The sequence below is a fragment of the Molossus molossus genome, unplaced genomic scaffold, assembly GCF_014108415.1.
Source record: "Molossus molossus isolate mMolMol1 unplaced genomic scaffold, mMolMol1.p scaffold_m16_p_13, whole genome shotgun sequence".
Lineage (NCBI taxonomy): Eukaryota > Metazoa > Chordata > Mammalia > Chiroptera > Molossidae > Molossus > Molossus molossus.
Genome location: NW_023425348.1, coordinates 71599954 through 71612204, shown reverse-complemented (window position 1 = coordinate 71612204; position 12251 = coordinate 71599954). Strand labels below are relative to the sequence as shown.

The 12251-nt window shown below is 37.0% G+C and overlaps 1 protein-coding gene across 1 annotated transcript in view; it reads left to right on the top strand.

The window, feature by feature from the left end:
* Positions 1-12251, top strand: part of CCDC73 (coiled-coil domain containing 73) — a 96278-nt gene that overhangs the window by 50662 nt on the left and 33365 nt on the right. Inside the window, exons 7-8 of the mRNA XM_036258588.1 lie at positions 1706-1841; positions 2084-2163. Coding sequence (XP_036114481.1) covers positions 1706-1841; positions 2084-2163 — 216 coding nt within the window. The remainder of the gene's footprint in view (positions 1-1705; positions 1842-2083; positions 2164-12251) is intronic.

The window sequence follows — 12251 nt, the reverse complement described above, 5'->3', positions numbered from 1 at the left end:
CCCTCTCCCTTCCTCTCTCTCTAAAATCAATGAAGAAAATATATATATATATATAAAAAGAAAAGAATCTTCATTTTAAAGACAGGGTATATGATTTTCCCAAGGTCACACCGCAACTAAATTACAGAGGCAGAATTTAAACATAGGTAGACTGTCTTTTGACCATTCTATACTGCCTGTCCTTTGGTTTTTAGCAGTACAAAGTAGCTCTGGTTAACTTATGCAAATGGAGATTTGGTGGAGGCACTCACAATAAATCAGAGAGTGAAGAATGGCGTTGAGAACAAACAGAGAGCAGAGTAATCTCAGAGTTTGTGAAACAGGATATAGGAACTCAGGATAAAGGTCTCACATCAGTCTGGATGGGATCAATCATCACTGAATTTCTTTAGTGTTATACTCCTTTTGCTCAAGATTTAAATTCCCAAAAGGTAGAAATCAATTGGTTTATTTTGGGTAATATGCCCTCACTTGACTAGGGAAAAGTAGGAGCCCTAAATTTTAGTCCTACTACATTGTAATGAAAAAATATTTCAAGTAAATACTTGAAGTTGTGGTACTGTTGGGTAAGGGAGATAGATGGCCAGGCAAATCAAACAAATTTCCACTGTTGAGACTCTATGGAATAACAACAGTTCATTCAGAAAACAGTTACTGAGTGCTAGTCAATGGGCCTGCCTTATTCTCTATCGCTGCTTATCATAGGAGCTGAAGCATGTGGCAAAATGAATGCAAGTTGTGAAACTAGTCAATGATTCTGCTAATGCCAAGTCAAGACCAAGACCTTTAGAAATGTTAGTGATTCTATTAAAATAATATTTCTCTTTAAAATATCAAGTCGTACTTCTACGTATGGTAAAAAGAAGCTCTTTTAGCTGAAAGCATGAAGGCCCATATTATACGTAGAGTCCAATTTTCACCAATTATACCTCTCAGCTTAAGTAGACTTTTTACTATATTATATTGCCTCCCTGTCACTGATAGATATTGTCCTCATCAATATCTTTTTTAATGCAGTGAGAAAGTGCTATATTCATTAAAATTAATCTCAGAAAAATTACCCAAATTTTGATAATGCATGCCATAATTATGCCAGCAAATTTAGAAAAAAAATTTTCTTTCCTAAATTATAAAAATATTGCTTTAACATTTCCCCCACATTGCTTAGTGTTGGGCTGGACTTATTAAATTTTCAATAAATAAAACAGCCCTACTGGTTTTGTCTGGCCCACAGACCAGAGGGTCATGGATTTGATTCTAGTCAAGGACACATACCTAGTTCGATCCTCCACCCAGGTAGGCAACCAATTAGTATGCCCTCCCTTCCACTTGCTCTCAAAGTCAATTGAAAAATATCCTCTGGTGAGGATTAACAACAACAGAAATAATAATAAATAAAAATAAAACAACCAGTTGATATTTGAAAAAGAAACCATAAACAAGGGAAATATAATCATAAGTGACTATTTTGTTATGGGGGGGGGGAAATGTGCTTTAATTTTACATAGATTTAGAAATATCTGCTAAATTTTTCTCCCCATAGTGTACTCAGTACTTTTTCATGACATGTTTATGTTAATAGCAATTAGGAAAAACAATAGCTTTTTATATGTTTAATATATACATGTGCTTATATGCATGTATGTGTGCATATTTATATATGTGTGCGTTATCTATGTATAACTTTTAAAACTTTTCAAAATAGGAACAAAAAGTCCAGTTACATCTTCTGGCTAAAGAAGATCATCAGAAGCAACTGAATGAAATTGAAAAATACTATGCCACAGTAACGGGACAATTTGGATTAGTAAAAGCGAATCATGAAAAGTTAGAACAAAATGGTAGGTGCTATCTTATTTAAACTTATGTATTTAATAGGAAATGTTTAAATGAACTTATTTATAATGAATAAATTGAATTTAAGAGACTAGTAATAGTAAATGGCAGTTTAGTGAATTTTATTTAAATTCAGTAATAATTATATGCATTGCACTGAGGCTATTTTTTTTTGTCCTTATTAGTGATAATTTCCTTAAAATGTAAATTGAATGTAATATTTTCCTAAATGTCTTTCATGTTGCAGTACAGGAAGCAATACAGTTAAACAAAAGACTTTCAACTTTAAATAAAAGACAAGAATCTGAAATATGCAGTTTAAAAAAGGTATGATTGATACGTTATAATATTAAATAAAATTATAGTGTAAAATAGTTTTATGGAATATTACCAGAAAAATTTGGGTAGATTTTTTTTGTTATACACATAAATAAAATGTTTTAAATACAAATTCATAAACTTTTAGTTATGATTCCAATACATGTAATGAGTGAGTTTATTCTAACCTATTCAAAATAATGTTTGACTTCTCACCAGTGGCATGCATTTTTCTGGTGACATGAATAGCCTATAGGCATTCACTATATGTCAATCTTATTAGATTCATTCATTCAATCAATCAATCAGTGAATCCGTCAATCAATCAGTATTTGAGTGACTCTGTGTGCCAGATATTATGTGGTACTGAGGATATAGTTAATAAAAACATGTCCCTGCTATTTTGAAGTTTATAGTTCAGTGGGGGAGCTGGACATAAAACAATCACATATATTAAATAATTTAAAACTGTTATAAGTGATATGAAGAAAAGTAAAGCATATAATGACATTCTAACAGGTGACATTATCACATTGGAGGTAAAGGGATGGGGAAGGGAAGAAAATAATGTTACACACAAGAGAAACGGCATATGCAAAAGCCTTGTAGCAGAAAAGAGTTTAGTATATGCGAGGAACTAGTGAAAGTGTGGTACAGCTGGAGCATCATAAGTGAAGGAGTGCATTGGACACTTATTGGTTGCTTACTGAGCATCAGTATCCAGGATCCCCTTTCTCCTTCCTATACTCATCCAAATTTTTGTTTTGATGCCTCCAGCTTTATAGATGAGGCCTAAATTGGCAGAAGGCCATCATTCCTCTTGCCATAGTCATTGGTTCAGGAGTGGATAAATGACCTTGGGTAGTGGTTATAAACCAGGAAGAATGGAACCCCACTGTGGCACTCAGTCATCCTACAACCATAAGAAGCCAAAAAGGAGGAACCTGACAATGTGGATGACAGATTGGTGTAGTATAAAGAAGCCTGTATTTTGATGACATTCTTGAGTCCCTGGATCAACCAACCTTACTTACCCTTTTCCTACCTATAGACTTTTCAGTTGTGTTTACAATAGATCCTCATTGTTATTTAAGCTAATTGTATAGGGCCAGTGTAATTTTCCAATATCCACAACTAAAAATCTCCCCACTGCTACAAGGGGAGAGTGGTACAAGGGAAAGGAAAAAAGTAGGCAAGGCCTTATTCTTTCTACAGAGAATGACCTCTTGTTTCCTTTCCCTACTTCCTTCACAGCCCCATCTGAAATAATACCCCTTTGAACCACCTTTCTATCCCTGAGAGAATTAAGTACCTATTCTTACTGACACTCAATAAATGCTTTGAAATGACATTTACTGAGTATCATTTAAACATTTACTAAAAAAGTATTGCTACTTTGTAGTGATTTAATTTATTGATGTGCAAAATATCTTTCGTTTGTCCCTCCAGATCCAGACTTATCCATCCTTTTCTCCTTGTAAGACTTACCTGTGTGGATTGCATCAGTGCCTCTATCTCTCCTGGCTTCCTGTTGAGTGGGGCCAGGGCAGGAGACGGGAGGAAGGAGAGTGAATAAATACAGGGTGTGGCAACATTGGTTTACAGTTGTTCATATGGAAAATAATATAATAATTAATAAATAATGCAAAGCATAAACTGTGTTGCACATACTCACAACTGGAAGCCTACTTTTGTGCATCCTTCCCCCCGTATATATTTATTCTCCCTGTTCCCTCCCTCTGACGGGACTTCAGGGTGGTCTTACCCCTCAGCACATCACTACTTCTCTCAAGTTGGCCCATTCTATATGATCCTCTCTTTCTGGGTTTCAGTAACCTTCTCTTGTCCTTTTGGGTCCAGGGGTGACAGCTCTATTGCTGCTAGCCCCGAGAACTTGCGCCATGTCTTATGGTTCCTTTATAGCATATCCACACCTTTGCAAATAGTGTGGATTTGCAAAGATGACCTTAATTTGTGTCTACCATTTAGTCCCTGTTGGGATCCTGAGTATACACTGGTTAGAGCATAACATTAGGCCATCGTTGTGGATTCAGTTTACTTATAGGCTAGTTGATTCAGTACAGAGAAATTTCTTTTTCACAGTCAAAAATTACATTCAAACCTCAAATGGCCATTTTAAAAATACATATTTTGGACTAAAAAAAATAAATGAATATGAATGATGTTCAGACACATCATGAATTTGAGGAAGATTTAAGTTTTGGGTCAATGTTTTCATCTTGATGCTAAAGGATTCTAGTTTTTAATGGGGGAAAAAACCTACCCCAAGCATTTATAGCTTTATGTATACATTGAATTTCACTATTCTTACTTATTTATTTTAATTAATCAACTTCACTTTTTAGAGCATATGCACATTCTCTCCCATTATCAACATCCCATACCAGAGTGGTGCATTGGTTACAGTTGATGAACCTACATTGACACATCATTATCATCCACATTCCATAGTTTACATTATGGTTCATTCTTGGTGGTGCACATTCCCTGGGTTTGGATAAATGTTTAATGACCTGTATCCATCATTATAGTATCACACAGAATAGTTTCACTGTCCTGAAAATCCTCTGTGCTCTGCTTTTTCATCCCTCCCTCCCACTAACCCTTGGCAACCACTAATCTTTCTACTGTCTTCGTAGTTTTGCCTTTTCAAAAATGTCATTTAGTTGGAATCATATAGTATGTAGCCTTTTAAGATTGACTTTTTTCACTTAGTAATATACATTTAAGGTTCCTCTATGTTTTTTCATGGCTTGATAGCTCATTTCTTTCTATTACCTTTATGTACCACAGTTTATTTAGCCATTCACCTACTAAAGGACTTCTTGGTTGCTTGCAACTTTTGGAAATTATGAATAAAACTGCTGTAAATATATGTGTGTAGCCCTGGCCGGTTTTGCTCAGGGGTTAGAGCATCAGTTCGAGGACAAAAGAGTCGCAAATTTGATTCTGGTCAAGGGCACGTTGCAGTTTGGTTGCAGTTTTGTTCCCATCCCTGGTCAGGGTTGTGCAGGAGGCAACCAATTTGATGTATCCCTCTCACATCAGTGTCTCTCTCTCCACCTCCCGCCCTCCCTCCTGCTCTATCTGAAGATAAATGGAAAACTATCCTCGGGTGAGAATTTATTAAAAAAAAAAAAAAGTGTGCAAGTTTTTGTGTGGAGATAAGTTTTCTGCGCCTTTGGATAAATACCAAAGAGTATGATTGCTTAGGAATTATGATAAGAGTAATTTTAGTTTTGTAGACCTGCCAAACTGTCTTACAAAGTGACTGTACACTGTGCATTCCCACCAGAAATGAATGAGAATTCCTGTTTCTCCACATCTTCACCAGCATTTGGCATTGTCAATATTTTGGATTTTGCCCATTCTAATAGATATATAGTGGCATCTTTTTGTTGTTTTGATTGATTTGTTATTCCCTAATGACATATGTTGAGTATCTTTTCATATGCTTACTTGACATCTGTATATCTTCTTTAGTGAGGTGTCTGTTGAGATCTTATATCTATTTTTTATTTTTTATTTTTTATTTTTTATAATCCTCACCCAGGGATATTTTTCTATTTATCATCAGATAGGTGGGAGGGAGGGAGAGAGAAACATCAAGGGGAGAAGTACACATCGACTGGTTGGTTGCCTCCCGCACCATCTTGTCCAGGCTTGGGGACCAAATGCAACTGAGATACATGCCTTTGGCCGGAATCAAACCCATGACTCTTTGGTCCAGGGGCCAACACTTTAACTGCTGAGCCAAACCAGCCAAGGCGAGAGTTTTATCTTTTTTTTTTTTTTAATTCTCACTTGAGGACATTTTTTTTTTTTTTTGCATTTATCTTCAGATAGAGTGGGAGGGAGAGAGGGAGGAAGAGAGAGAGAGAAACATCGATGTGAGAGAGACACATTGAGTGGCTGCCACCCTCACGACCCCAACTGGGGCCGGGGACAAACTGCAACCGAGGTACATGCCCTTAGCGGGAACCGAACCCTCCACAGGCCAATGCTCTAACCCCTGAGCCAAACTGGCCAGGGCCTATTTCTTAATTGGGTTGTTCATTTTCTTTTTTTTAAATCCTCACCCGGAGATATTTTTTCCATTGATTTTTAGAAAAACTGGGAAGGATTGAGAGAGAGAGAGAAACAGCAATGTGAGAGAGACACATCAATTGGTTTCTTCCTGCACATGCCTTAACCAGGGCTGGGGATCGAACCTGCAACCCAGGTATGTGCCCTTGACTGGGAACCAAATCTGAGACCCTTTGGTCCTCAGGCCAATGCTCTAACAACTGAGCAACACTGGCCAGGGCAGGTTGTTAGTTTTCTTATTGGTGAGTTTTAAGAGTTGTATCTATAATTTGGGTAACATTCCTTTATAAGAAATATTTTATCCTACTCTGTGGCTTATTTTCTCCTCTTGACATTGTCTTTTGTAGAACTGAAGTTTCTGTTTAATATTTTAATCTTTTTCCTTTATTGATTTTAGAGAGAGAGGAAGTGAGAAGGAGAGAGAGATAGAAACATTGATGAGAGAGAACATCGTTTGGTCGCCTCCTGCATGCCCCTCACTGGGGATCGAGTCCACAACCTGGGCATGTGTCCTGACCGGGAATCGAACCGGCAACCTCTTGGTGTATGGGTTGACACTCAATGACAGCCACACCGGCTGGACAGAAGTTTTTAATTTTAATAAAGTCTATCTTATCAATTATTTCTTTTGTGGATTGCCTTTAGCATTGTTCCTAAAAAGTCATTGTCATATTCTAGGAGTTGTATAGTTTTAAAAAAAATGTTTTATATGTTTTTATTGATTTTTTTAGAAAGAGAGGAAGGGAGAGAGAAAGATAGAAACATGGATGAGAGAGAAATGTCAGTTGGCTGCCCCAGACATGCCCCCCACCAGGGATTGAGCCCCCAACCTGGGCATGTACCCTGACCGGGAATTGAACCAGGACTTCTCAGTCCATGGGGTGATGCTCAATCCTCTGAGCCACACTGGATGGGCTATAGTTTTGTGTTTTACATTTAGGTCTGGGATACATTTGAGTTAGTTTTTGTAAAGGATATAAGACTGTCTAGAGTCTTTTTTTTTTTTTTTATACATGTGAATGTCCAGTTGTTCCATCAGCATTTGTTGAAAAGATTATCTTTGCTCCATTGTTCTTTGCTCCTTTGTTAAATATCACTTGACTGTATATATGTGGGTCTATTTCTGGGTTCTCATTTCTGTTCCATCAATTTAATTGTCTTTTCCTTCACCAATGCCACACTAGCTTGATTACTGGAGCTTTACAGCAAGTCTTTAAGTTGGGTAGTGTCAGTCCTTCTGCATTGTCGAATTAGTTATTCTGGGTTTGCCTCTCCATTGCAACTTTAGAATCAGTTTGCTGATATCCACAAAATAATTTGCTGGGATTTTTATTGTGAATGTAGTGAATTGATAGGTCACATTGGGAAGAACTGACATCTTGACAATATTGGGTCTTCCTATCCATAAATATTTAGTTCTTCTTTGAAATCTTTCATCAGAGTCTTGTAGTTTTTCTCATATATATCTTATATTCTGTTACATTGATACCTAAGTATTTTATTTTGTAGGGTGCTAACGTAAATGATAATTGTTTTTATTCTCAAATTCAACTTGTTTGTTGTTGGTATAGAAAAGTATGAGGTATTGGTCTCTGCTCCCAGCTCTTGGCACAGAGCTCTTAAAACCCTTGTAATTTTCTAAGTGATAAGAGCACTAGGAGCACCTTTTGTTCTAATGAGGTGACTCTAGGTGGGCTCCTGGATGGGGGCTTATCACTAGAAAGATCAAGTCATGATTAGAAACTTAAAAATTTCAGCCCTGCTTCTTCATACCACTCACCTCTCCATAGAGGGGAGAACGGCTAGAGATGGAGTTAATAATTTACCATGCCTATGTGAGGAAGCCTTCATAAAATCCCAGTACGGATTTTGGAGAGCTTCCAAGTTGGTGAACACATCCATGTACTAGGAGAGTAACACACCCAAACTCTAAGAGGACAGAGCTCCAGTGCTTGGGACCCTCCCAGATGTCACACTGTGTATCTCTTTCTCTGGTTGTTCATCTGTATTCTTTTGTTGTTGTTGTTGTTAATCCTCACCTGAGGACATTTTTTCATTTTTTGTTCAGATAGAGTGGGAGGGAGAGAGAGGAAGAGAGAGAGAGAGAGAAACATTGATGTGAAAGGGACACATCGAGTGGTTGCTACCCGCATAACCCAACCAGGGCCAGGGACAAACTGCAACTGAGGTATGCGCCCTTAGCGGGAACCAAACCTGGGTGTCTCTGGACCGCAGGCCAATGCTCTAACCGCTGAGCCAAACTGGCCAGGGCTCCATTGATTTTTAGACAGAGTGGGAGGGAGGGAGGGGCGAAAGAGAGTAACATCAATGTGAGAGAGACCACCTGCAACCCAGATACACACCTTTGACCAGGAATCAAACCCGTGACCCTTCAGTCTATGGGCCCATGCTCTAACCGCTGAGCCAAACCTGCCAAGGCCATCTGTATTCCTAACATACCTTTTAATAAACTGGTAAACCTAAGGGTTTTCCTGAGTTCTGTGAGCCACTCTAATAACTTAATTCAACCAAAGGAGTGGATCCTGGGAATCTCTATTTGTAGCTGATCCATCATTCAGAAGCATTTGAATTTGTGATTGGCATCTGAACGTTTCTTTTTGGTCACATCTTAGAATATTAAAGATGGCTCTTTTATTTTTTTAATTTTTTTTTTCTTTATTGATTTTTAGAGAGAGAGGAAGGGAGAGGGAGAGAGAGAGAGAGAGAAACATTGATGAGAGAGAACATCAACTGGCCACCTGCATGTCCCACTCTGGGGATTTGGCCCATAACCTGGGCATGTACCCTGACCGGGAATCGAACTGGTGCATGGGTCGACGCTCAACCACTGAGCCACACCAGCTGGGCAAAGATGGCTCTTTTAAATATAAGGAGGAGAAACTGTAATTTGAAAAATTTGTCTATAGTCTCAAATCAGAAAACAGGACCACTAATTTTTATCAATATAAATTTCAAATGCTGAATTCAGACTGTGAAGAAGTGATATCTCTTTGGTTCACTTATTTTTTATTTAATATTTTTGGTCAGTAACTTAAGTGATTAAATAATAATTTTGATGACTATATTAAAATATTAATTCATTTAGTTTTTGCATTATGAAAAGATTCTACCTCATAAATTTCTATACTAAATATGTATTTTTTACTAAATAAAGACAAATGTTTCATTGTAACATAGTAGACTAGTATATTTCTAATGTATAGTTGAAGACTGACCTGTAGATGGAGACGAGGCTCATGTAAATCCATGGAGAGATACCCTTAGTGGTTTTATGTAAAAGGATGAAGAGTGTCTCTTTCTGTGCACAAGTGTAATTGTGTCTCCCGAACACACTTGCACTTTTCCCCAGCTCCTGGAGCCTAGGCCAGGGCTATCGGACTGTACTGATGTGTCATGCACCGGCGGCCTCTGTCACTCTAGAAAGCATTACAGTGACCATGCTGCAAAATAAGGTAAAGCGAGAGAATTTTATTAACTTTGCAAGTTCTAAATCTAAGTAGCTGAAAGGGTGAGAATTAAAATATATATATATTTAACAGACATTTTTAGTATTTCAGACATTCTAGGTATAAAATTTTTGCATTTTGTATTTTTAAATATAATCTTGATTTTTAACTTTAAGGAACATTCCTTTGTTTTTTTATTTTCTTTTTCAGAAGCTAAGTTTAGTAACAGTGGTTATATCACTCATTTAAAACTTTTAATCATTAATTGCCCCAGAGATAATTTTAATTTTATACTATTTTATGATTTTGTCCAGAGCATTTAAGTTATTGGTTTGTGATAAGATGGAATTCTATTTTTTGTGGAGCAAAGTTAAACAGACCAAACTTCGTTGTTAGATTAAACTAGGTATTACAGTTCTGAATGCTGGATTCATTGTTATGGCAATCATGAAAAATTCCCGATACTTATCTGTGAGCAGAATTCATAACCTCTGCTGTTTGTCTGAGTAAACGTCAGAGCACTCAAGGAGATAGTGATATTTAACAGACTACCCCATACAGAAAAGGAGGGGTAAAGGAGAAAAGGGCACACTATTTATGACTCTAGGAACTATAAGTTGTAATTTAATGAGATCAAAGCATGTGCTGTTTATTTGCTGCACTAACAGCTTTAAATAAAATGGTTAGAAAACAGACAATACTAAAAGTTCAGGATATTTAAACGCTATAAGGGCTATAAAATCACAAGCTATTTTCAGTTGAAAATCATTTCATGGAGGTCTCTGATTTTAATTTATTATGCTCTTAAGATTAAGTAATTAATTTATAATAGAAAAAGATATAAACTATTAGTTTTTACTTTTGTCAGTCATATACTGGGTTTTCACTTTTACCTCCCCCTTTTCTCATCTCTGTTTTATAACAATTATTATAAGAGGAATTGATGCATTTTAGAGAATCTCCTATAAAACTTGGCTGATTACAACAGCTACATGTTTTTAGTTGTTGAAAAATGCCGTTAAGACATAGAAGTTTGTTGTACTTTGTAAACTTGACAGAACAAAAAACTTTTAGAAAACCAAGCTTGCCCTTGGCCAGTTTTGCTCAGTGGTTAGAGCTTTGGCCCTCAGACCAAAGGGTAGAGAGTTTGATTACTGGTCAAGGGCATGTACCTGAGTTGCAGGTTCGATCCTCAGCTCTGGTCGGGCTAGTGCAGGAGGCAACCAATCGATGTGTTTCTCTCACATTGATGCTTCTCTTTCTCCCCTTACCTCCCTTCCATTCTATCTAAAAAACAACAGTGAGGTATCACCTCACACCTGTCAGAATGGCCACCATCAACAAATCATCAAACAACAAGTGTTGGCGAGGGTGTGGAGAAAAGGGGACTCTAGTACACTGCTGGTGGGAATGCAGACTGGTGCAGCCACTATGGAAAACAATATGGTGTTACCTCAAAAAATTAAAAATTGAACTTCCATTTGACCCAGTGATCCCACTTCTAGGAATATACCCTAAGAAGCCTGAAATACCAATCAGAAAGAATATATGTACCCCCATGTTTGTAGCAGCACTATTTACAATAGCTAAGATCTGGAAACAGCCCAAGTGTCCATCAGTAGATGAATGGATAAAAAAGTGGTGTACATATACACAATGGAGTACTACACAGCTGTAAGAAAGAAAGATCTCTTATCCTTTGAGATGACATGGAGGGACCTGGAAAGTGTCATCCTAAGCGAAACAAGCCAAACAGAGAAAGACAAGTATCATATGATCTCACTTATTTGTGGAATATAATGAACATAACAGTATGAGAAATGGGGTAGTCCCAGAGACGTGGAAGTGGGGTACAGATTGACAATCCCCAGAAGAGGGGTTGGTGGGGGAGAGATAAACCACAGAACTTATATGCATGTGTATATGAACAATGGACATGGACAACAAAGCTGGGGACAGGGCGGGGAGGGAGGGAGAGGGGAGAATCGGGGGGGGGGGAAGGAGAAACATCTGTAACAAAAATTAATTAATTAAATTAAAAAAATAAAAATCAATGGAAAAAGGGAGAGAGAGAGAGAGAAGAAAACCGTCCTTTGTTAATTCAGAGAATTGTAAGCCACTTTATGTGAACATAAGTTTTAGCCATATACCTCAATTCTATTTGATAACTTGGGCATTGTTTCTTAGGAGTCGATTTAGAACATATCACTAGTATAAAAGAAGCCATGTAGTAATTTACTTGCCAAGTTTGAATGTTTATTTATTTCATATAGGTGTGTCTTTAGGAAAAATCAATATAAAAATTTTTAAATAAAAAAATTAGTGCAAAGAGCAGCTTGAAAAGCCAGTGTTTAGAAACACTATTGTGTGAGAAAAGGTGTACATTATTTTAAACCACATATTGGTGTCTTATGTTAAAAATAGAATCAGTTGAGCATAAAAGATTTCTTTTTATTACTCAGAGGATACTTGACTAAATAATGAGTAACAATATAAATATTAGTCAAACATCCTATAAATCTG